The 26770-nt window shown below is 44.7% G+C and overlaps 1 protein-coding gene across 2 annotated transcripts in view; it reads right to left on the bottom strand.

Annotated features, from left to right (window-relative positions):
* Positions 1–26770, bottom strand: part of INPP4B (inositol polyphosphate-4-phosphatase type II B) — a 1970577-nt gene that overhangs the window by 953220 nt on the left and 990587 nt on the right. For both annotated transcript variants that reach the window (XM_078676858.1, XM_078676856.1), the window contains one exon: positions 7909–8039. In XM_078676858.1, coding sequence (XP_078532984.1) covers positions 7909–8039 — 131 coding nt within the window. The remainder of the gene's footprint in view (positions 1–7908; positions 8040–26770) is intronic.

Genomic DNA, 26770 nt, shown 5'->3' with positions numbered 1-26770 from the left:
GTTTCAAGAAAACATAAATCTTTGTTAAGCGGGCACAACAAACATGGCACTCGCTTGACAAAGTTCAGTAATTTCAGTGGCATAGTGGCATAGTGGCATCAGAGGCTCTGCTGAAGGCACAGAGGTTCTTGCCTGCCTGACGGCGATCACTGATTTTGGCTGTCAGTTCTTTGCCAGGGGAGTGGAGCCCATGTCCTCCATCCGATGACCTGTTGGTTCGGTAGATCGCCCAACACTAGCTAAATGACCTTGGATGTTTTTAATTTTAGACTTATCCTGGTACTTTACAGACTTCACAGGAGAACGATTTTGACATGGGTGAGTTCGAATTGAAGACTTTAGACTGCATTGGTGTTTCATTCTACTCACTGCTGGGATATATTTTGGGTTAATGGCTAGATAGTAAACTTGTTTCCCACTAAATTAGTTACTAAGAGGTTATCATCCATGCTGTCGACCGCTTCTGAATTATCTAATCCAAGCTTCCTTTCAAGACCTTAGATAAGCCATCCCCCTTTAGGCTTTCAAGAAAAACCATCCACCTAATACACTATTCTGTCCATAGAAGTCCCTTGTGCATTGTCTCAGAAGCATGAGTGGCTGAGTGAGCTTTATCAGGATTATAACTTGTGACCAGCAGAATACTTACAAATGTCTACAGCGACTGATCAGTAAATGAGCCACCTTAAACACTTTACTTATCTCCTTATCCGGTACTCCTCGACTGTAGCCACTCACCACTTATAGATATCCATTGAAGGTCTGGGAAGCACACTGCGTGCTCTTCGCCACACTGAGGCATTTATAGCGTGTTACGTTACGTTACAAATTCTTGCTATAGTGCTGCATTTGGCGGTTACTTGGGTTTTGTCTGAAGAGGGCTTTTAAATGGGTTGGGGCTCCATGGGTAAAAGGAGTCTGTGGCCTCCCACCTAGTCAGCGTGAGAGTGGTAGTGTTGCCTGTATTTTGTGGGGTTTTCTGTGCAGTAATTCTCTGCATGTAGGGAAGGGGTACTTCACCTTTCCCCTGAACACATGCGGCAGAGATCAGCATCATCCGCTGATTGTAACCTTTCCCTTCCATAGGTTCCTCATGGAGGGCAGGGGGTTCTTGTCTTTCAAACTTCTGCCTAGCCTAATTGAGTGTTTTTGGTGCCATGTGGGGTTGTGGTTCTCCACACTGGAGAAGTTGGTGCCCACATAACACTTGTTACTGAGTCACAAACTTCAGACATCAGTGCTCATGTCTCTCTGATTCCATCTCTCCCATTAACTGTTTGACACTCCCTTTGCCTCCCTGTTTTTGTGCCTAAATGTCCAAATATCACTGTAGCTATGTCCTCTAGGCTTCCGGCAACACGTCTCCATCCATGCCTTAATATTTATCTCTCCACTAAACTCTGTGGTTCATTGTTTCTTTCTACACGTGTGTCCCGTCCATGTTTACCCATAATACCCTAAAGGAAATGAAATTAGGACACTCGTTCTTGGAACACATAGCAAACAACTAGGGCTATAAATCATTTAAGGATGTACTTCGCCACACCAGAACACAACAGCTGTTGTGTTTAGAGAATGGTATGTGTCGGAAACTTTGGTATAAAATTCTAACTGAATGTAATGTGATAAAAAATGTATTAAATGAAAGTTAAAAAACACGAGTCAAACAGTTTAGAAAAACCGATGGGTAGGTTCGCAGAGATATATAAAGATAGGAAGTCAGACAGGCATGCAGGCAGGTGCGAGCAGACAGAGATCTGTATCGAGACAATTTTGAAGAGTTGCAATCAAACAACATAGTTAAAAACTTTGCAGAGGAATGGGATCAAGTACAGAGTGCCATAGGGTTTGAAGGGAAAACGTTCAATTATGTGTTTTCCTTGTTTAAAAAAGAAGACTAGGGGCCTGATTTATATATTGACGGTATGCATACTCCGTCGCAATGGAGATATAGTATACTTACCACGAACATGAAGGTCTGTCCTCCTGATTTAAATGCAGGTGGACCGTCAGTTTGGCTGCGGTGGTGACTACTCTGTCACTACCATAGGCAAACCTCCCGACGGTCCGACGGAGTAAGGGCCGTCAGAGAAATGGCTACATGTCCGACCACCCAATCAGGATGGGCATAGATGTAGTAATTGTTTTGCTCTCCGGCACAGCCAGGCAAACCCTGGTGGTGAGGGATAGTAAAATGTAAATAATGCCCTACCCCCATGGGAGATAACACCCATAGTGAGGGGAACATTATTTTTTTTTATTTTGAAAAAGAAAATGCAGTTTTGCGATTTTCTTTTTTATAATAAAAAAGAATACTGTTTGGTGCAGGGTTAAGTCATACTGACACAGCCAGGCACTAAACATTGGATTGCATTGACGGCGGTTCCTGGCAGTGCTTTATAAATGACCACCAGCATTTATACATTTGGCATTTGGGGGCCTCCACCAGGGCAATGGAGGTATTCACTCCGTGGCCCTGGAGGAACAATGGCCCGCCCGCCATTAAATAAATGAGGCCCTAGGTTTTTACTGTGTCATGATCATCAAGAAATACATTGTTTTATAAGAAAATATTGCTAACACCTTTAAAGAATACTTGGAAACATCAATATTGCATTCCAATATAGTTCATCATACTTTTACCCTGCATTTCAATGTAAGCAAAACAGAATTCTGGAATTTTGTTATCGGGTAAAATGAAGTAAAGTGAACATCTTCCCGCCCCCACCCCTTCAGTGATTCTTCCTTCATAAAAAGATTATTATCTAGGATCGGACATATATTTTGGGAAAAATCTGATTCCAACATACTTATTTTAATTAGAAGAGGGCTCAGGCTGCATGAGTTTTTCTATTCACACTGGAGAGGGGTAAGATGGGACTGAGGACTGTGAATGAAAAATGTCCTAGCTTTCGTAACGGAAAGTTTCAGTTCTATTAAGAACATGGAGGCGAGGACTAGGCATTTCTTTCTTCTTTTTTTCTAACAGCAGCATTGGACTTCGTTTCCCATGATCCTAGGGAAAACATGACGTTCTAAACAAAACAAGTCCATCCAATCAGGATCCTTCAACCTCTGTAACCGGCATTGTCCCTCGTTGAACCTCTTCTTTTTTCCTGTGACAAATCTGACAATGGAAGATTCTTACTACTGCTTAGACGACTCCAACCCTATAAGTCAGAGAACCATAGTGAAAACCCAGAAACAACTCTGTGGTGAATCAGCAGAGGGCAAACACAATGACGCAATAGGTTATCACAGAGACCAGGATATTTTTTACTTATGCCTAGACATAGATCCGATAACCCCGGCGGACCATGACATAATCCGTGTCCTTAAAAGAATTTAAACTTTCTGTTCCGAAAGCTAGGAAGTTTTTCGAGGATTCCGCGAATTCAAAGCTTATCAACCACCAGAGATGCAATGGAGGAGAATGGCTTAAAGTAGAACCTCTTAAAGGTTCAGTCTAATTTCCAGTCTGCAGCATTCAAGATATCCTCTAAGCGAGGTCATACACAAGAATTTTTGAGGCCATAGAGCATCGCACTGAACGTGCACCAAAAACCGTGGTGTCAATGCCAGTCTACTGCATAATCCGCCAAGCCCATCTCGCTATGGTCTGGGAAGAGACCGCCTTAAAGGGTTTCCTCAGAGCAATCAGGAGTTGTTTCTCCCCATGTGGCCTCAGCTCTGCCATCTTGGCCTCGTAGGCCTTAATGCACTTCACCGCACACAGCCTGGGCATTCCTGAAAAAGTGAGGTAAGATTTCACCAGAGACTGGCTCTTCGTCCTACGAGCCACATGAAAGGTGACCCAATCTGATGTGAGGGATCATCCCATAATATCCAGGGCCCTGACATCTGATACTCTCCTGCAAGAGATCAGACACAGGAGCATGGCAAATTTGGCTGATAGTTGCTTGTGAGAGAGATACTTATTGCTTGGCCACCCTGACAATCAATTCAAGAATTTATTAACGTCCCAAAGGACAGAATACCTAGGTTCCGGTGGGAGGGAATGCCGAATCCAGCAGAGCAACTTTTTGACCAATGGGTGTTCTCCAACAGGGTTGCCCGCAACTGCCGTGTGCCCCGCTGAGATCGACAAAAGGAAGGTATTGACTGAAATATAAGCCATACCCTCTGCCGCCTGGGAGGCTGGGAAGTTGAGGACATGAACAATGGCTGCCCCCATGGGATCCAAACTCTCTCGCAGACACCAACCCAAAGAGCGAGACCAGGCCGAGCGGTATCGTTTAACCATACTGTCTGCCCTTGCTCAGGGGAGGAGATCCGCTGCATCTGGAAAGGCCCGGGACTTGCCATAGAGTTCGGTAATCCTGCATGCCCTAAGCGGCAGACCAGAGGGTGAGGATTGCCAGCTGGATTGCCCAGGAGATGAGGCAATGGGGGTAGACAGATTTGAGAAGCCCTGGAAAGTTCCATCAGAACTGGAAACCACACTTGCAACCTCCATACCGGGGTAATTACTACTAAATCTGCTTTCTGCTGGAAGCGAGTCGTCAGCCTCATGATCATGGCGAAAGGGGGTCTGGACTCCAGCTGAAGTACCAGGGAACTTGGTGATCGAGGCATGACGAAAATAGGTCAATCGTGAATGGGCCCGAAAGCGAGAGAAAAGACTGGAACACTGGAGGAAACAATCTTCACAGACTCGAGTCCTGAAGATGACAGGACAGCCAATCCACCACTTGGTTGGCCGAACCCAGGAGATGCCCTGCTGTCACTGAGATTTGATGCTCCTGGCAGTACTCCCAGAAGTTTTGGACTAGATCCACCAGGGCCTTGGACTGTGTGCTCCCCAAACGGTTGATATGGAAAACCGCCACCACATTGTCCAATTTTAGGAGAACACAAGGTTGCACCCAATTCTTGGTCCAACACCGGACCGGACCCCGCCATCAACTCTAGGCAATTGATATGGAGCAACTATTCAGTGACGGACAATCTGCCGCCAGTGGTGAACTCTCCACAACGAGCCCTCCAGCCCGCACCCCTGGCATCTGACTCGTTTAGGAGGTCTGGTTGAGAGTCACAAATGGCACGATCATTCCACGCCTCCATGTAGGAGAGCCACCAGGTGAGCTCCTCCCAGGCCTCTTTGGCAGTTTGGTGGTGCTCGCAAGCGCCCCCACCCCAGCCCAATTAACTAAATCCTGTCTGGGAGGTGGTCACTCCTCCTTGTGACAGGAAGCCTATTGTTCTACCTTCCCCTGCTCTAGCATGGCTCAGCAGCAGGAGGGCAGAATTGTGTCTGTGGTCAGTAGCGGCACTAGCTTGCTGTTAGACCCTGAAAGGCTGGTATCCGGAACACAGGGGGGTTCCATAAGGGAGCCCCCCAGTACATGGGGTCCTACATCCGACACTGGAATCGATGTTGGGGTAGGATTCCAACATGTTTGATAAAAAACATGACTGGTTTCAGTGAAGCCAATATATAGACATCTCATAATTGATTTGATGTCCATTATATGCATAAAGTGGCTGACTGCACTCACAAAGCCTTGAGAATCGACTCCTGGGTTTGTAGGCACTGTCCTGCTCATGCAGGGCACCCTCACACTTATAACCAAGCACCCTGCCTTCAGGATGGAAAGGTCTACCCTAGGGGTGACTTGTAGGTTTTAAGTGCAGTGACCTCAGATATAAGAAAACGTCAATATATTGTGAGTGGTGCTAGCATCAGCTCACACAGGCTCCAACGGCAGACCTGTAGTCACAGTTTGAGTGGTCTCTCATGGGTGGCACAAGACATGCTGCAGCTCATGGGAGACTGCTGGTGTACCTATGCAATGGGTACCTTAGTACCATATACGAGGGACTTTGAAGGGCACACCAGTAGCCAATTAGGAAGGTACCATAGTACTAATCGTAGTCCAATTTAGGGAGAGAGCACAGTGACTGGGTCCTGATTAGCAGGATCCCAGTCAAACTAGTCAGAAAAACAGTGACACCAGCCAAAAGTGGGGGTAACCATGAAAGCAGATCCTACTTTCCTACACTTTGCCATTGGTTAAGCGGGGCAAATCCAGAGACTTCACCCACCTTCGAAAATGGTAAATATCAGGTATCAATCCCCAGCCTTTGTTGCATGATGAGTTCCAGGATGCCCAGTATAGTGTGACTGCCTGCAATCCTACTCACAGTCATCAGGTAAGAAGTATGGAGGAAGAGGGGAGTCACAGGGGCTGGTGCATAGTGCTGGACGATTATGGACGATTAAAACTGCCAGGAATGGTATGATCTATGGTGCAGAGGGGAGTGGGGTGTACCTCAGGGCTGAATAGTTTCACAGAGGTTTGAGACTTCAGCAGAGAGAGGAGGCTCAAGTACAGGATTTAAATGACTGCAGAATGGCGGTACTTCAATCTACGACCTGAGCAGCCCATCTTGACAACCAGACTGATTCTTGCTGCTGCAGACGATTGGTGTAGTAATTCTCAGAATCATGAAAAACACGTTTTATTTCATGATCATGAAATAAAACGTGTTTTTCATTAATATTTTTCATTGTTAATGGTTGATGAAACACAACAGCAGGTGCAGTGCTTAATTTGAGCCGGTGGTTTACGGTGCATCACTGGCACTTAATCATCAACACCGGTGCTTTTCATGAGCACCAGTTAAGGACACATGTTTTTATGGTAAGCACGGCGAGATTAAGTGATTTGCCCAGAATCATAGGATGTTGAGCCGTCGTTGAGACTCAAACCTAGTTCCCAGCTCTGCTGTCAGCAGCTCTGGCCATTACACCACACCCTCTCCCCACTCATGGTTATTAGTTGGTTCTGTTTTAGGCGACGCTAACAGAAGAAATGAGCTGATGCAAGCTGCCATCTGATGATCACCCTGGCACTTATGTTTTTTTTACAAATTAACCACTGAGCATGTGCAGGGGTAATTCAAGGGGCAAAAGTTTATTTTCCGATACTGAACTAGGAAAGTGGTTGCTGCAGCATCACATCAGATGAATGCAGCTCCCTGACCACTTTCTCCTTCATCTCCTGTCCTAGAGCCAGCACAGCACACTGATGAACTCTATACTGCACTATATAAAAAGTACAATTTGGCAGAGGGCACATGCTAGAATACCATGGGGCATTGCCTCTTCATAATATCTGATAAATCTCACTGTTCTTGACACTGTGGTATTATGTGTAGACCTAAAAAAATATGCAAGTTGTACAACATAAAACCAGTCTCTTCATTGGCTGTTTGCCACGTGTTTGTGATCTGCCAGTTTGACATCTTTTTAACGTGTGTTTTGTTCAATGTACTTGACACCCCAGCATCAGGGAGGTAAGGAGGAATCACCTGGTTGCAGTGAAATAATTAACGTCAATTGGTAGCAGCTCAGAGGAATTGGTTAATATTTTGCTGAAGTGGTCAGTTTACAATCCGAGAAGTACTCCACTAGTGTCCTTGACTGGCATGTAAAGAAACTAGAAAAATCACCTTTTTGGTAGTATGGTGCTAGAGTTCATCAGCCCACTCAGGCAGGACTGCAACCTGGCTCTCAGAGTTAGGCGTTGAAGGGTCAGAAGTGAGGGTTTTTCTTCTGTATTAACTACTTTTCGCAGCCGGTATTTCTTTGTGGCTCAGGAAAGCGACTTTCAGAAAAAATAGCGACACCTTTTAAGCGCTTATCTATGCATATCTTTGTCTACAGGATGGTGTGCATGCAGCTGTATGCATTTCAGTGAAATGTGTTCTATCCAGTACTTCATTTATTTGTGTGACCTGGTTTTTGCGCAACACCGACTGATGCAATATGCATTTCCTGCCTAGCCCTGTGCCACCACCCTATCTCAGCCCTCCGGTCTTGCATTATTTAATTCAGCTGTCTTGAACAACATTTCAAAGGAAGAAAAAAAATCATGTTTGTACCTGGGTTTTTCACGAGTTCAGTAAGCGTGCTCTGATACATGCTCACCATCTGCTCGTAGTGAGTAATGACGCTCTGACGTAGATTCTCCCAGTGTGCAGCCAGATCTCCAAGCTCTTTAAGTTCCTGGATTCTAAATCAAAAAGTAAATAGAAAAGCATGAATCCCTAGCCATTATCCATCAATAAAAGTAGGAAATGAAAAGACAGCAATCTAAGCATTCCCTCAAGGTGCAGCCAACATTTCAACACTATCAGTCGAGCCAGTGGCTAAAGAATACTATTATTAGGGAACAGCAAGTCGACGTTTGTTTATCACTGGACTTGCAGCTGTTGTCAAAGGACACGGCAAAAGTGCTGCGGAAGCAGGACCTGGTATTGTGAGCAGAAGAGGAAATCCTTACACAAACATTCAAAATCCCTCTGTTTATATCTGAATTGACTGTAAGCAACTTTCTTTAACAAATATCAAATGACATGGAAAGGAAACAAGATTTGATTAAATATTACAGCAATCATTTCCACTGGCTGCCGGTTTATGAACGAAAAGAGATAAACGTGAATACACTACATTTACACTGAATAAAATCACTGTAAGTATTTTTTAACACACATACATTTGTATTTGTGATATTCACATTTGTCAATAATTTGACTCAAGAGTACAGGATTCCTGCATGCAGATTCCTAATACCTGCATGTTTTGTAGCCAAAGTGAAAACTTGCAAATGTGATTTAGGCAACGAAGCCTTTGACACACAAAGCACAGAATCAACAGAAACTCACTGGCGTGTTGCAACACGCTGGTTTGTAGACATAGATCAAGAGCTCTGACGTTCAACACTGTTTATTTAGCTGACTGAGCTTGTACCTTGTATCTGGAGCATTTATTAATACTGATTGCAGGTTTATCTCTCACCTATTATTTGGGCAACTCACAATACCTGCAAAATGCAATGCCAAGAAGAAACGCTGTGGAGAAAAGAATCAATGCGCATAGCATCCTCATTCAGGCACATCTTAAGGATTTTGGGGCCCCTTGGCCAAAAGTATTTTAAGGGCCCCTGTTGAATTTATGATCCAATTTCAGCTCTCTCATGCCTTCGTTGACGATGTCACTGACAATGCGCAGGCACACTGATACAGATTCTAAATGTGTTTACATCTAATATTCAGGGATACTAACGTGTGTTTTCAATTCTGTAACACAGCAGCAACTCACTAATATTACTGCAAATAATCTCTGTGACACTCTCCCATTTCTCATATGCGAGGTCCTGTTTTGATTTAAAAAAATATTTTTTATGGATGCTGCATGAGACATAAACACAACGTTTCTCAGCAAAATGTCTGGAATAGACCCTCACCAACCACCCACATTAAAAATAACTTAAAGGAAAATTATATTTAAAACAGTCTGTTTAAGAGTTATTCAAGGTCTTCAGGGCAAGACTCTCTGCAGAACCCAACTGCCTCCCCCTGTCCCCCTTGCTCCGCCCCACGGCTAGGGCCCTGGCCACTGCCCACTTTGCCCATGCCTTAAACATCTCTGGACTCAATGCTATATCTTATTATGGCTATACTGTGTCTCTTCGGTTGGGAGATCCAAGTGGCAAAGTAGACGGCGGAAAGATAATAAATTTGCCAATGTGTTGGAGAAACACAACTGTGGTATCCAAAGCAGCACAGTGTGCGTGTAGTTTTTTCCAGTCTAACTACACCACACAAACACACATGCATTCCCTGAAATAACTGGCTAACACGTATAGTCAGGACCCTCCAAGTACCGCTGTGAATATTGATGAATATTCTCTAGTTGATGGAAATTCTACATTATAATTTTCTCGTTTAATGGTGCCACCACTGGGGACAAATCTACTGTTCCTACAGCATGACATATCCTCGCCGGCCTGTTCGCATAGCAGTTTACTGCTGGACCATCTTAAAAATTATTTTATGACAGCCAGAGAACAGATGGTGCTATAACATAGTAAATACTGCTATGCTAGTTAGATTGTACAAAGTAGATGTGTGAGGGCGCATGTTACACCATATCGTTTCCTTCATGTTTGGTTTTGACTCGTCACATGCTGCTAATTTTCAGGTGTGTGGTACCAGTATGTAAGAAGCCTATATTGCCTTTCCGTCCCATTACATTGTAGATAAATGCTAGTGCCTTCTCATAGATCTTCGCCACTTCTTGTTACATAGCTCTTTCCCCAATTTCTTCTCCCAGTATTGCTGGCCTTAGTTCTTACTTATTTCCGCCACCAATTGTAGTATTTTCTACAATGTTAAGATTGCATACCTATTGTGAGTTCCTTCTTTGGGTCATTGTTCAGACTCAGTGAGTGGTCGTGACTTATGGCTGTGACATCCAATGCCAGAACTGCAGATATTGGAATCGCTCAGTTTGCGGCATGATATTATACGTCTTAATATCCTGGGAAGTCTCAATCTGTCTGTCAGTGAAAAGAGAGCCCACAATTACATACCTAGCTTCCCTCAAGCGTTGGAACATGTGTTCATCCATTACTAGCTTTTAACTCACAGTTAAAACAAATGTTTGAGAATGGAGCGGGAAAGCAATTACATTCCAGTTGTACATTCACCATGTCCCATACCGTGAGAACATCCCGGTGACTAGTGAGAAGTATAGCCTGCTAATCATCCGTGGCCTTTAAAGTCAAGGGATCGGCCATATGGGAAAAGCCACAATGAGGTGCTCTACAAAGAACTACTGCCGCTGCTTGGCTAGCTTCACTTTTTCCTGCTCCACCAAGAAGTGGAGTTGCACACCCTGGAGCGCATAAGTAGATGCGAAGAGCTATTCCACCCAGGGAGACAGACAGGTTTAGAAGCTTACTCGCTATATGTTTGCATTTTGATTCAAAAGGACTAATATATAACGGATACTTTTTACGTTTTTTTTAGGTTTGATAATACAATGTATGTAATGGATACTTCTGAATGTATATGTCTTTGAGATAATTTATTGTCATTTCGATTTTTTATGATTTGAGTATTTCATACGTTTTTTGTGATTAATGTTTGAGATCTCTTAGAAATTGAGTTAATGGTTGACTGGGGTATGAGTCCTGGTCAAGCAGTAGCCACACTCCTAGTCAGGGAAAGAGGCAGGCAAACCTTGATTTAACCTGTGCTCACCCTCTGGTAGCTTGGTACAGAGCAGTCAGGCTAAACTTAGAGGCAATGTGGGTGTAAAGTATTTGTGCAGCACTTCAAACAGTAAAAGCAGTGAAAATACAACACAAAAAGATCCCACACTAGGTTTAGAAAAGTAAACGAATAGACCAAAACAACCCAAATCCAATCAGGGAAACTGGAGATATTGCATTGTAAAATGTTATGGTAAAATAGCACCAGAAAGCACAAAGGGCCAACAAAGGACATCTGGTTGCGCCGGACCGGAACAACATCAAAGGTTCAGGCCGACTGTGATGGAGCTAGGGCTGGCTATAGCGACACAGTTAGCCCTTAGTTAGTATCTTAAATCCTGGTTGCGGAACGTTGTGTGGATCTGAGTTGAAGAAGTGTAATCAGCCAAAGCGATGCGTTGGTTCCGGGATGCGGAAAGGCTGCAGTGTGAGGTCCTGTGGCATTGTCGTTGTTAGAAATGGGGGTCTCTAGTTGGCAAGGGTTTGCACCTTTGTCCAAGTAAGGACCCTGCCTTCTAGTCAGGATAAGGGAGTAACAGTTCTAAAATACCCCCTGCTCACCTCACTCCCTTGGTAGCTTCTCTTAGAGGCGGTGTGTAAAGCACTTGCACATAACAAACAGTAATACAGTGAAAGCACTACAAAAGGACACCACACCAGTTTAGAAAAATATCCAATATTTTTTATATATCCAAAGTAAGACCAAAAACGATAAAAATCCACAATATAGTACTTAGAAATCTTCAGTCATCAAAACAGACTTGAAATATAGTTCCTTGAAGTCGATAGCTCTGTCTGGGGCTATCAAGGCATCTCCAAACAACAAATCCAAACAGTTCTGGCTGACAGAGGCATCGCGGGCCAGCTACAGTGTCGGGAAGACCTGCGAAATAGTACCTTTAGAAATGTAGGGTGTCGGCAACCTCTCGATGAGCCTCGAAGGGCCAGCATCCGCAGACGTCGGTTCCGGAAGTCGGTGCAGGAGTTATCGGGCCCTCAGGTCGTGGTGCAGGCACCAACTCGGTGACGATCGCCCAGCGGCATCGGTGAGACCAGGGTGCAGTGCTCGTCACGGTGTTGGCAGGTTACAGTGCATGTAGCGGTGTCGTCGTTGCGGAAGCGCTGTCGTCGGCTGACGAACTGGAGTCGATGGTGCAGGCATCGGTAGGCCAAGGCTGCGGTGCGGGATGAGGACAGTGAGTTGTGCCCTCAAACCACGGTGCAAGCAGCAGCATCGTTGATGTCGGCGTGGATCGTCATCGTCGGGAATACCAAGGCGACAGTGTGAAGCAAGGCGGTGCAGAGTGCGGTGCCCATAGGTCGAGGTGCAAGCAGTGGCTCGGTGGCAGCGTCAGGTGGCATCGTAGGTGAGACCAGGGTTGCAGTGCGGCATTGTGGCGATTCCCTCTGCGGTGTGAGTCAGGACACGGAGTCGGCAGCGGTGTCGTAGATGGTGTCGCGTTTCTTTTTCTTCTGTTTCAGCACAAAACAAACAGTCCCTGGTGCTGATGGCAGAAGAACTTGAAAACTTTGCTGTTCCTGAGACTTGTTGAACAGGGGGCAAGCTCTACCTCAAGCCCTTGAAGAAACTCACAAAAAGAAATTGCAGAAAGTTCAGCCCAGTCCTTTTACTGCCCAAGACAGGAGCAGCCACTGCAGGTCAACACAGCAAGGCACACAGCAATGTGGTGGTCCCTCATTACAGCTTCTGCAGCTCTTCTTCTTGGCAGTATTCTTTGTATCAAAAGAATGCTAAAGTTATGGGGTCTGGGCCCCAATATTTATACCCAAAATCCTTTGTCCTCTCAGGCAGAGAGTGCCTGTGCTTAGTCCAAACTAGTTCCGTCCTCTCTGGCCCAGCTTCCTGGCAGGGGGTGGAGACAGGATTGTGGAAGGCAGGCCAGGCCCATTCAGGTGCAAGGAAATCTCCACCCACTACTCTAAATGCAACCAAGTTGTATTCAGCTCAGTCCTGCCTGACCAATCAGACTCTCTGGAGCCACTGCACATCCCCATCCCCTGTGACTCCAAAGCCAGACAGTCAATCCACATCCTAGTAGAGGGACACAGGATGGCTAAGCAAGAAAGTACCTACTTTCTAAAAGTGGTATTTCAAAACACAGCATGTAAAAATCACCTTTACTAAAAGGTGCATCTTTAGATTCTGAGTTCAGGCATATTAAACTTTATTTTCCTATCTGGCCCCAATGGGGAGTTAGATTTATAAGATGTTATAAATTAATTCCCATGCTTTCCTATGGGCCAGATAGCCTTTCAATAGTACAAAACTAAATTGGCAGTATTTCACTATCAGCACATACCACTCACATCAGGACATGTCCTACCTTTCACATACACTGCACCCTGCCCACAGAAGTACCTTGGGCCTACCTTAGCCGCTTAACGGTGCGGCAGTTAAGCGGAGTAGGCGTGGCCGCGTCGGCCAAAGGATGTTTGCAGCACTACGGAAGTAGTGCTCGTGACGGCGGTTGGCCGACGAACGGACGCAAGAGGTTAGGGGTGACTAATATGTAAGAAAAGGGAAGGGTAGGGCCTGGCAAGTGGGTGTGCTTGCCATGTTGACATGGCAGTTACAAACTGCGCACAGACCATGCAGTGGCAGGTCTGAGTTACCTTTGAAGGGCTGCTTGTGTGGGTGGCACAACAAGTGCTAGAAGCCCACTAGCAGCATTTGATTTACTGGCCCGGGCACACACAGTGCACTGTACTAGGGACTGACTAGTAAATCAAATGACCAATCATGGAATCACCAATCTATAACACCAATTTACAACAGAAGCACTTGCACTTTAAACTGAACAGCAGAGAGAAAGTGCGCAGAGACACTAAACCAGCAAAAACAGAGTGAAAACCGGGAGGACAGAAAGCATAAAGACAGGGGAAACACGGCAAAAGATGCCAAATCTAACAGTCGTCAAGGATCCTGTCAACTGGGCTTGCAATGTGAAGTCTGGAATCGAAGATGCGGCACACAGCTGGTGATGAGTTGGTTCAGAAGAGCTATGAAACTGCTATGAAGAGGCCGTCGTCGTCATTGAGCTGCCATCGAAGAGGGATGCAAGGACCTGAGATGGAGATGTGCTGCGGCGTCGGTGATGCATCGGTTCCGAAGACTGTGAGGGCAATGCAGGCCTACTGCGCTGGGTTCAATCATTGCAGCAGTGGCGATGTGTCGGTTCTGTCGGAAAATGCATCTCCCAGCCAACGAGATGCGTTGGTTTGGCTATAGGATACACTGCTCAGCAGAGAAGATGCGTTGGTTCTGCTGGTAAGCACCTTAGGCCCACTTCCAAGTATCCAGGACTATGATGGGACCATTTGGCAGGGTTGATTCACAGATGGCAGAGTTCAGGTGCAGATGCAATGTTGCTGGAATTGTAGGTCGCTGAGACTTCAGCCAACTAGCCCTTGGGGTCACTCTGTGTTCAAGATATGCATGTCCAGTCCTTCTCACCCAGGCAAGGAGCAGTGGTGTAACATTAACCCCTGCTGCCCCCACGGTGGGTGTCAAGCTCCAGGGGGTAACTCTGGCACTATACATGGGCAGCGGGCCCCTGGCCTGAGAGCTCCTGGCTGGGTATGGGGAAGCCCTCTATGTACTTTGCACGGGGCCCAATCAAGGTTCATTATGCCACTGGCAAGGAGGACAGCAGACCAGCAGAGCTGGGCAGCATTTTTCTAGTGCGGCAGTCCAGCAGAGTGGCAGTCTTTCTTCCTGGCAGGGTATTTACAGGTCCAGAAGTGTACTGAAGTGGTGGTGTCTGAGGACCTTCTTTTATACCCTGCTGTGCCTTTAAAGTAGGTAAAAACTACTAGAGGCACGCCTTTGAAGTGCACAGATGTCCTGCCCTGCCAGCCCTGGCTCAAGCCTAACTAAAGGGGGTAGGCAGCCCTTTTGCGGGAACAGGACACAGCCTATTCAGGTGTAAGTGAGGCTGGATCATGCTTCTCCCTTCCATCCTGCCAGGATAGCACACTCATTGCACCTAAGCTCCCATTATATGTGGGTGTCTAGGTGGAATACACAAAGCACAACTGCCAACTACACTCAGGCATGTGATCAGAGACAGGCTGCAGGAAACCAATGGCTAAGGCAGAAACATGACAAGTTTCTAAAAGTGGTACTGTCAGAATTGCAATTTAAAATCTGACTTCACCATAAGCTAGAATTTTAAATTAGGATTCCAGAGACACCAAACACAAACCAGTTATAGCTTTCCATGTGGAAATTACGCTTATAAAATGAAATAAGGTAATCCTAATGTTAACCTATAGGAGATATAGGTCTTGGAGGAGTGAAAAAAGAATTTAGGAGTTTTTCACTATCAGGACATGTAAATCTTAAAAGTACATGTTCCACTTTTTAAATACATTGAGCTGTCCATGGCCTACCTTGGGGTGACTTATATGTATAGAACAGAATGGATGGGGCCTGGCAAAGGGTTTATTTTGCCAGGTTGACATTAAGTTTAAACTGCCCTTGCAGGCTTTGCAATGGCAGACCTGAGGCATGTTAAACAGACTACTTACGAGGGTGGCACAATCAGTGCTGCAGGCCCAATTGCAGCATTTATTTACCGGCTCTGGGCACATTTAGTGCACTTTACTAGAGACTTATAAGTAAATTAAATATGCCAATTGGGTATAAGCCAATTCTACCATGTTTGCAAGGAGAAATCAGAAGCAGTGGTAAAGTGCACAGAGACCTAAAGTCTACAAAAACAAACTGAACAATAAAGAAAAGGGGAGGAGGAAGGCAGAATGTTTCATGGTGACCATGAAGAAAGGGTCATTTCCAACTTGATGCCAGTCTCCTGTTCCTTAATTGGCTAATACCCTGTACTGTATGTGACCTCTTTTCCCACATACAAATAGCCTCACAGTACAAAGGGTGTGTGATTTGCTCTGGAGAAAACCAAGAAAATAGCCAAAATGTAGCAAAATGGGAAAAAATACTTTGCATGAAAGTTTTTTTCTTGGAAAAAAAAGCATAAGCACAACTTGGCTAAGATCATCTCTTTCCACCTTTTGGGAGCAGGCAGAATTGAAAACCATTTTTTACAACTTTGCTAAAAACAATTGCTATTTTCTAAGTGGTAGTTGAATGTAACTATTTTTTGCGGTTTCTACCTCCTGTCCGTTTGTGGTGGAAACAGGTTTAAAACCCAAGGAAGACCTCAGAAAACTCTACCTTTCTGAAAAGCAGAGAAAATTCTCAAGTCAACAAGAGGTCATTTGTGTGGATCAATCATGGCTTTCCTGAAGAAACTAATCACTGAAACCAACAGTTAATGAAAAAAATGAAGGCAAAACTAGAAATAGGTGGGAACATTTTGATCTGGAATTTTCCCTCGTTCATCAGAATCTTCTGGTCACATGAATGTATAGCGTTCGCTAGTTGTCCAAAAACATGCAACAACTAGACCCAGTAAATGAGCTGCAAAGTAAAATGGTTTTTTATTGTGCGGAAGTGCCCGGGTTTTTTATCATATGCATATGGGAAAAGTAGCTTTTCTGACACATACTTTGATATTTGAAGGGCTTTTGGTTATGTAAAAGTGCAGTGATATCTGGAGTCCCCTTGGTCTCTAGGTTTCAGAAATTCCTAGTGTTGGTAAGGTTGACTGGTTGAAGCTTGTCCGTTGCAGCATGACATTTTTCCAAATATAGAAAATCCTTCTGGTGTGACTACCAGAAAGATTTTCTACCCTTAGTGCGAGCACAATACATTCATGTCCTCCACACTTGTGAGGTAATGCAGAGAACAAAAATGTCCTCCACACTGTGAAAATAGAGTACCAAACAAAATAGGGGTTTCAGGTTGTATCATGTGTTCACCACATTTCTTTAATAAAAGAATAGCTTTTAAAAAAAAAAGAAATCATGTTTACCAATGGCAATAATAAAGGAGCAGCATGGCCACGCCACATAAGTTCTACATTATACAGTACCTACCATACCAGCCTACCATATGAACTCTACATACCATGCAGAGTGAGTTTCCCCATCGAGTGCCCAACGATCTCTGTCATACCTTGGACCCAGCTTGAACAGCTGTGTGTCTCTTAAACCCTGTGACAAGCTTTGATACTTGATAGACGCACACTGGGAGGCTTGTGGGTTCCTGACGGAGTCCTTAGTGGCTTGCCCCGGCCCCGTTGATAGCCCCTTGCGCTAGGCATGACCAAGCCGTAGCGGAGGATAGCCATTATCCCAAGCAGCGTTACTGGAACTGGCACGGGCTGGGTGATTGCAGGGGAGCTTTGCCCCCTCCTTCCAATTCGCGGAGTGGAAGTATGTCCTTGGAAGCCTCCAGTCAATTTCATAATCTCGTTAACGCGGGGCCTGTCCCCCGGTGTCTGGAGGCTCAAGCCTCCATTTTGGGGAGATATTCCCTCCAGCTCTATCAGCTCTCCCTCGGAAGATGGCGCCCACGTCCCACACTAATGGTCAGCAAAATAGGACTATCTAAGAAAGCCAAAAAGCGCCGACCATCTTGGAAAGGCTTCAACCTTCTACAGTGCCCTCTCCAGACAAGATGATAGAGAAATAGTGTAGGACAACTCTAAATATGGCAGAAAAGAAGTAGAAAGGGTCTCTGAGAAATAAGGAAAGAAAGAAACAAGGAAAAAGAAAAAGAAAAAAGAAAAATGGATAAAAACCTAGAACCCTCAGGTTTCCATGCCTTCACCATTACCTATCCTCTCAATCTATCCAAAAATGCAGCCAAGAAGTTCAAACACAGGCTAATGAAAACTCACCCTGAGACTCCTATTTCAGAACCCTATTTCTGTATCAAAAGAGGCATACTTTCTAATGACCTCATCTTCCACACCAAAAAACGTGCACAGTGGGGGAATATCTTCTATTCAATGCATCAAATCTCCAATGTCAGAAAAACCCCTCATGCCCTCAAATTGTCAGTAACCGCCTCGGACTTCTGCACTGCGAATGCTACCATATCCATATACAACAATGCTAATATCCTCCTACAAGCTTCTAATGTCAATCTCGCTATCATAGACAAGATCCTTCCGATTCTTAAGAAAGCATTAAATAGCAAGAAAAGCACACTCCCCTTCACTATTTATCCAGATTATACAGAAGATACTCCAACTATTTTACAAAATCCCATAACGACATCAATTGAACCTAAATTTCTCCACACACCCAATGACTGCTACCCATTCGTCACAATGGTCTCAACTACACCAGGGTCCCCAAGCCCAGAATGGACAGGGATACTCTTAGCTACCGGCCAACCCAATGCAGACACACCACTGATATCCTTCATGACCAATGTAGAATCCACCAACCCGGAATCCACCCCGACATTCCACTTGCCCAACCTACAGTTAAGCTGTCCTACAAAGCTCCCCATGACTTTCCATCTACACTGATCTTTGATCAGCCCCTAACACCCTTGAAACGTTCTCCACTCATCCAAACTCACCACTCTTTGACCATACCCCGCTTGGATGCCGCTACCAAACAATCACCTCTCAAGGCCATCTCCCACACTCATTCGAACCCGCCTACAAACCTCCATGATCAACTAACCCCATCGGAACCTAACAATGTTATCCCCATGCAACCAGACCTTATGTGCGGACGTCCCCCTATAAAAGAACACACGCCTCTACACATAACTAATTATCCTAACTCTGATTGGATCGCACACTTCAATGAATTACCCATCAGCCTATCCCATCGCAAGGACGAAATGCAAAATCTATCAAACATCACCAAAGAACTCCTAAACTCGTACAGAGCCACTAGTGCCACCATGAACCAAATTAGTTACCAAACTAGCAGATACATCAAGAGAAGTCCACACCCTGAGTACACTAGACTGACTAAGATACCTTCCCCCAATTACCCGTCTCATCCTAGGAGGCTAATTGCTGAACTACCTGACAATGACATATATGACCTCCTCCTATCCTATGCCAGTCCTACAGACAACAGTAAGTCTCTATGTGACACTATCCAAACCATTCAAACCAACCCCTAAAGAGAACCTACTCACAACTACAGATCCATAAATAGAGAAAACCTCACAAATATCAACATAGTGCAGACTGCTCTCACCCATTCGACTAGCAAGCTGAAGTGTGCACTCATCAATTGCAGATCTGCTAGCAAACATGCTCCCGACATTTACGATCTCATCCTCTCGAATGATCTTGACATGATCGTCCTTACCCAAACATGGCTAAATAGTTCCTCCTTTCCCATCCTAGACCTACTGGTCCATCCTAGTCATGATATAATCCACCTAGACAGAACCCTGAAACCTGGTGGCGGGTTAGCCTGCATTTATCGAAACACATTCTCAGTCAATCAAGCAAACACCATCTCTTTATCCTCCCGTGAATATCTCTGTATCAACATCTCAGATGACAAGTACCTCACCAGCAAACATCACATAATATACAACTCATAAGTGCCGCAAATTTTTCTGGGGGGCTTCAATCTTCACTGGACCAACAGGGGTGATTATGATATTAGCTGTCTTAAATCCTTTCTGTCAGATCAGGATCCGTCCCAATTCTGTGACAGTCCAACCCACAAAAAGGGAGAGACATTAGACCTCAGCATAGCAAAAACGAACAAGGTATCATTAGAATCCATTACCCCTTGTGACTGGACTGATCATTACAGCACCTTCTTCTCTATCAATATTGAGGTAATTCCAAAAAGATGCCAACCTACAAAAACAAAATAATGGAAAAGGAATATGCAAAATATTAACCCCATCGCCCTGGTAAACCGATGCAACTCTGCCCACGCCAGGCATGGTTGACGTCCATGACCTCACAGACTTTTTCAATTCCACTATGCTGGAAATACTTGACTCTACAGTGCCCCTCCAAAAAAAATAACTTTTCCTCCAAAATCTCCAAATCATGGTTCAATGAGAACCTCAACTTTGATTGGTGCAAGCTAAGATCAGCTGAGCGAATATGGAAATCAGCATCCTCAATTGAAGACCTATATCACCTTAGAGCACTGAGGAATACTTACAACAGGAAAATCCTAAAGGCTAAGGCAAACTTCTTCAAAACCCAGCTGAACCAAGCCATTAACCGTCCCAAAAATCGATTAGAAATCGTCAAACAGGGAGGAGGAGCTACGCTAGCAACCAAGATGGCTGCATAGGCTCCCGGCTCCGCTGACCTCCGCCAGTTGCTCATAAATCCTGATGATTATCCTGATTTCTCACCGGACTCCCGTGCAGCTGAGGTGTTCCTGACCCTAAAGGTGCAATCCCTGAATTTCTAGTTGCTTTAATGACGAAGATACGCCGTGTCCCATTCTCGGCCTAACCCAGAGTTGAAGCCGGGGCCTCGATTTCTCACCCAGCCAGGTTGGAGTTGAATAACATCGGCCGCGGGATGTGGGTAGCGTCCGGTCTCCCGAATTGGAGTGTTTCTTGTCCGTTTTGGATGATGAACTGGTGGCAGTTTTATCTCGCAGCTGCGGTGGCGTGACGCATCGGTTGCTGTGGTCGGGGATCCGCTGCCCGAAGGCCCCGTTGGGCTCCCGGGGTCGATGGGCTTGGTTCCTCGCTGGCGGCGACGGTGTTGAGATTGCGCTTTTGAGAGTGCCCACAGTTGTCACCGGATTTGCCTGTGCCTGGTGCCCCGGAGTAGTCGACCTCCGGGGTTCAGATACCTGCTCGGTCACTTCGTGAGGGGCGATGGAGCGGGTGGAATGTATACCGTCGCTGCATATGGTAATGGCCGCCATTGAGGAGCTCCATTCACAGGCCACCGCCATCATCCAGAGGATGGCCGTAACGGTTGATATCATCTGCCGGAGACCGGACTCCGACCCTTTGTTGGTTCTGGAACAAACTGTTTTACCCGCAGAGCAAGAAGTGTCTGAGACGGAGGGCCCCGGGCTGAAGCCAGACTTGGTATTTTTTGTCGCCCCCCGAACGACTGCTAGCAAGCCCGGGACTATCAAATGTACATCCTGCCCTATGCCGCCCCAGATGGACATGGATGATCTTATATCTCGGAGCGAATTCTCCAGTGACTGTAGGATTGTTACCTCTCCCTTTTTCTCCTGGATGGTTCAAATACGCTCTAGAGACCTATCTTTGGAGGACAGCAAACATCGTTTGACTCTTAGACTCTGTGTACTATTATCCTGGCTTCAATCCGTCCGTACTGACTTTGGACTTTCCCAACATTTTGATACTCTCATTGGAATGGCGGATCGAGCGGACAGGGCTTGCATGAAGAATCGCAGCGGCCAGGGTTGACTTGGATTGGATGGGTTTGAACTATGACTTCGTTTGATACAGGATTTGTAACCTATAATGGCGCGGGAGTTGGGTGGCTCTTACAAGCGCCCCCCATCTGATTTTAATCGTTGCATTGTATTATTCTGGATACGTGTAGGGGCGGTTTGCTACTGGTGGGGGGTAAGGGAGACCGGAGGTCTGTTTGATATTTCCTCCTCCACTTTCTCTTTTTCCTTCTTTTAGGTCCAGTTCCGCGGCGACAGGCACACTGCCAGTGGGGTTGGGCCGTAGCCATTGCAGGGGTGCAGGGTGGGGGGATTGGGGAGGGGTTTGTTATTTTGCCTTAGTTTAGTTCTATGGCCTTTTTTTTTCTTTCCTTTTTTCATTTACGAGAGATGGGTCGTTTATCCTGTGTCGATTTTCTTATGTATCGGGGTGTCTAATTTGGTCTTCATTATCCTGAAATATGGGTGGGTGAGCCCTGCTGGCTGCTACTTCGCTGAATTGTTGATCGTACTTTTACTCCTTAATGTACCTAACTAGGTTGACTTGCATACTCCTGTGAATTGTATTTCACGCATTGATTTAGTCGCTCACCTATCGCTAGATTGTAATTTATGTATGACACCCGATATATGTAAATCTCTCTTGTTGTCTTCAATAAAACCCTTATAAAATAAAATTTTTAAAAAAGAAATTGTCAAACAACAATCGCGCAACACTCCAAACGCTACGGAACTAAGCAACTTGGCTACCCCTAATGGCGATGAGCTTGCCAATTTCTTCCTAGAAAAGACAGAAACCATTGAATATGACATTCAATCCAAGATTGCCCTTCCACAAATTACTGCTCATGAGTCTACATTTTACTCACAGATCAAGGACCATTATAGTATCCCGATTAAAATTCCAAAAAACAATGCCTCTTGGCAGACCTTCTCACCCATCCCTGAACACAATATCCACAACACTCTTCTAGCAATTAATCCCTCCAATCACTTCTCTGATCCCTTACCTCCTCCTTTATTCAAAATGATAAAAATTTCTATTTTACCCTTATGGTCACAGATTGTAAATGCCTCTCTGAGGTAAGGATCCATACCTGACAAATGTTAGCCCATAACAAATCATGTCTTTTAATACTTCCTGATTTATCCTCCGCTTTCGCCATGGTTAAGTATGACCACCTATTGTCCCAACTGGATCCAAGGATGGGCCTAACTGGCCCAGTGTTATAATGGTGTACCTCCTTCCTAAATAACAGAACCCAAAGAATCAAGATGAAGCAATCATTTTTTCAACCCTCCATGGTCACCCTAGGGGTTCCACAGGGCTCAGCACTATCACCCCTTCATTTACTCATGGAACCACTGGCAAACGTGCTGAACTCTGTGAACATCCTATATCACCTGTATGCGGATGACACACAATTGTATATGAAAATCTCCACTCCAGATGACTTCATCCCCCTCAACGCTATTCTACATAATACTCAAAGTTGGCTCACTGGCAACCACCTCATGCTTAACACCAAAAAAACGGAATTCCTCCTCATATCCCCCCTAATCACACACCCAAGATAGACTTGTGGCGGAAGCAACTAACTTCCTTTGACTGCGCTCCCCACATCATTGACTCCGCAAAATCCTTGGGAATCACCCTAGACAAACACTTAAAACACTTAACTATGCAGGCGCATATCAATAATGCCACCAAGGGAGTAAATCACCAAATGAATATCCTAAGGAAACTTAAACCCTTCCTTCCATAGACCGACTTAAAAATGGCGGTACAAGCCCTAGTGTTACCAAGATTGGACTATGGAAGCAGCACTCTATGCGGTCTTCCCAAATACAAGCTGGCCCACGAGGGCATCTTTTAATGCTGCGGCCAGTCTGGTCTCTGGAACTAAAAGAAATAACCACATTTCTCCGACCTTGAAAGATCTGAACTGGCTACCCTACGAGGCAAGAATACAACTAAAGATCACCTGCATGACCCATAAAGCCCTGCATAGCAATACCTCCAGTTACTTAGCACAAAAACTAGAGCAGTCAGGAGGATGCAGACAATCACGAAGTGCGAGTTAACTACTACTGAAACCACAATCCTTCCACATATAGAGAACTGGTTGCAGAGCATTCTGAGGTATTGCATCGAAGATTTGGAATTCTTTACCTCCAGATGTACGCAGAATCTCTTCCTTTTCCTCCTTCAAAAAAGAAGTAAAAATGCTTCTAATGAACAAATTCACATCCTAAGACTTTAATTCATAGGTGACTATTAGCCACCTATGCTTTCCTATATACCACTGTCTACCTCTTTTTTTTATTGAATGTCAAATATTGAATGTATGTATATTACCCCTATTTTGTAATGTTCAAACAATGTATTGTAAAGCGCTTTGATACCCTCTTGGGTCATGTTCATGCTATATAAAACTTTATAAATAAATAAATAAATACAAAAGCCAAACCTAACATTCCATTGTTACCACATCTAACCTACCAACCAGCTACATATAGCTCATGACACCTAACCTATCCTACCCACCTACCAAGTCTACAATTCATACGTACATACATAATCTACCATACCGACATACCTATAATATCTGCCATTCCTACAGACCTGCAATACCTAGCCTACATGTCTACTGCCATCCCACATTATATACCTACATACCATACCTAACCTACCATATCATATGTTTCTATCACACCTACTACATCTAACCTACCCTACCTGACATACCTAACTGACCAAACATACCTATACAACATACATATCTACATACCCTACTTACCATACAGCATAGCTAACATACCTACCTACTATATCTAAGTAGCCCACACTTCAAAAGTATCCCACTACATCTAACCTGCCATACTCACCTATCTACTATACCTAAGATACCACACCCAGCCTGTCTAACTTACCCTACCTAACCAGCCTCTGCAGTTCATAATATCTTAAACCTAACTGAGGTGGTGGTTTGGCAAAAAGGTGCAAATTATGTTTAGCCTGCATTTGGCAACCTCGAAAACAAAGTCGATAAAGACTTGCTGGTTAAGTATGAAATAGTTTTTAATAATAATTATGAAACCAAGTTTTTAAGCTAGCACAACCCACACTTCAATTTATAAACTTTATTCGGTACTTAAAAAGACACCAGAAAAGCACATATACAATATACACACAATGTAATATACAAATTTTGGTTTTAAAAAAAAAAAAGAAAAATAAGTACAATTTAGCTAAAAACCTATTTCAATAGACTAGTGGGAAAGGAGTACATTTTTAAGGGATTAAGTGATGTTAAGGTCCATTTTCTCTGGTATCTCTTAACCGCAGTGCAACCCGGATAAAATTTACAGTACAAAATAGTGTATAGGCATCTTCAGCTTCCTGTAAAAACTTTAGAGCCAGTTTTGCATGTCTGAGTTTTGATTCTTTCAGAATCCCTACTAAAAACTTACGTCTTGGAGCAGAATAAAAAGGGCATAATAAAACAAAGTGAAGGGTATCCTGCGGAGACCTAGTGTCGCAGCCGCAGGTACCCTTCGCCTCCACTGTAAGGGTGAACCCTGAGGGGACCGCAAATATGTGATGAAGCATGTTAAGTCTGAAACGGGTCATATAATAACGATCCTGCGCATTGTGCATGACCCTCAGATGTGGTTCCATTCCTTGCTTTGCTGTAAGTTGGCAATAGGATGAGACAGTGGGCTTGTGTCTTTCACTCTCTGCCCTAATCGTCCGTAACCGTTCTAAAAAGAGTTTTTTTACTATCGTTTTACTCTCACCAGTTATAGATCCTGGAGATGTCCAGAGGTTTGTACAATCAATCTCATCTAGCGAGTCCTTAATATACTTCAACCAGGGAATATGGTATCCTTTATCCCGTTTAAGGCAGTCTGTTATGATTTGTCTCGTTAGATCTGCCTCCGGATTAGTCCATATCTTGACCCAAGCCAAGAGGGGTTTAACTTTAATCCGGTCTTCGATAAAAGGCTCTCCCATTTCCTCATGAATAATGTAAGCTGGGGCGCTCTGTGGTAGTTTCAAGATTCTTCTAAAGAATTTGTTTTCTTCCACCTGTATTTGTTGTAGTTTATTGTCTATATGACCCCATACTTCCGCCCCATAGGTGACCTTTGCACAACACATCGATCTGTACAAATTTAATATTTGTTCTGGGGACCACCTTCCCAGTCTTTGACCATATCCCATAATGGCTCCTGATGACGCCGCCAATTTAGTTACATGTTTTTCCACCAGGGGTTTAAAGTTCAAATGGTTATCAAAGAGTACACCTAGATATGAGAAGGTCTTGACCTGGCCAATCTTGTGTGATCCGATGTTATAAGTGAAATTCCCCTTTTTTGTTGCTCCTGTTGTCATATAAACGATTTTTCAAGGTTTGTCGATAGATCAAGTTTGGCCATGAAATCGACAAAACCATCGATCAGCTTTTGTAGACCTAAGGGAGTTCTGGCCAAGAGTACCGCATCGTCGGCATAAAGTAATACCGGCAATGCGCGTTGGCCAATTTGTGGAGAGTCTACTTTTAACTTTGAAAGCTCTTTTTCCAGGCGGTTAATATATATAGAGAAAAGGAAGGGCGCTAAGATGCAGCCCTGCCTCACTCCACTAGTGCAGAAAAAGGGGTCCGTCTTGCTTCCCTCTTGGTTATACCTCACACTTGCAGATGTGTTCCAGTGCAAGGTTTGTAGGGTGTCCACAAGGGGTTGATCCACTCCTAGATTTATCAGTAATGACCAAAGTTTTTCCCTGTTTACGTGGACAAAGGCCGCCGAGAGGTCCATGAATCCCATAAATACATTCCCAGTGCCAGCGATGGTATATTTTGCTGCCAGAAGGTACAGGTTCAGACATTGGTCAGTGGTGGATCTACCTTCCCTGAAACCGTATTGGATGTCTGAAAGAACCTGGTGCTCCTCTGCCCAATCCTGCAGACGATGTAAAATCACTCGGCCCAGTACTTTCGCTGTCACATCTATGAGAGAGATGGGGCGGTAACATTGAGGGTCGTCGTGGTTCCCCTTTTTATAAATCGGAACTATGGTTGCTGTTGACCAAGAGCGAGGCAGTCCTGCCACCACTGCCTCGTTCAGGACCCTCGTTAGTAGCGGGGCCCACAGTTCGATTTTGCTCAGGTAGAGATCGGGTGGTATCCCGTCCGGGCCTGGTGCTTTGTTTTTACTGAGCCCTGCTATTCCCAGTTCAACTTCTTTCACAGAGAAGTCCAGTTTTAGGGGCTGTGTTGGTATTATCTCTTCCCCCTGGGTTAGATGTCCTGTGTGATTGTAAAGGCTTTTAAAGTGATTCTGCCATTGATCGGGTAAAATAGTGTTCGTTATTTTCGGTGCTCCTTGATCCTGGAAGC

The sequence above is a fragment of the Lissotriton helveticus genome, chromosome 2_1 (assembly GCF_964261635.1).
Source record: "Lissotriton helveticus chromosome 2_1, aLisHel1.1, whole genome shotgun sequence".
Lineage (NCBI taxonomy): Eukaryota > Metazoa > Chordata > Amphibia > Caudata > Salamandridae > Lissotriton > Lissotriton helveticus.
The sequence above is the reverse complement of the archived record's forward strand: the minus strand, read 5'-3'. Positions and strand labels throughout refer to the sequence as shown.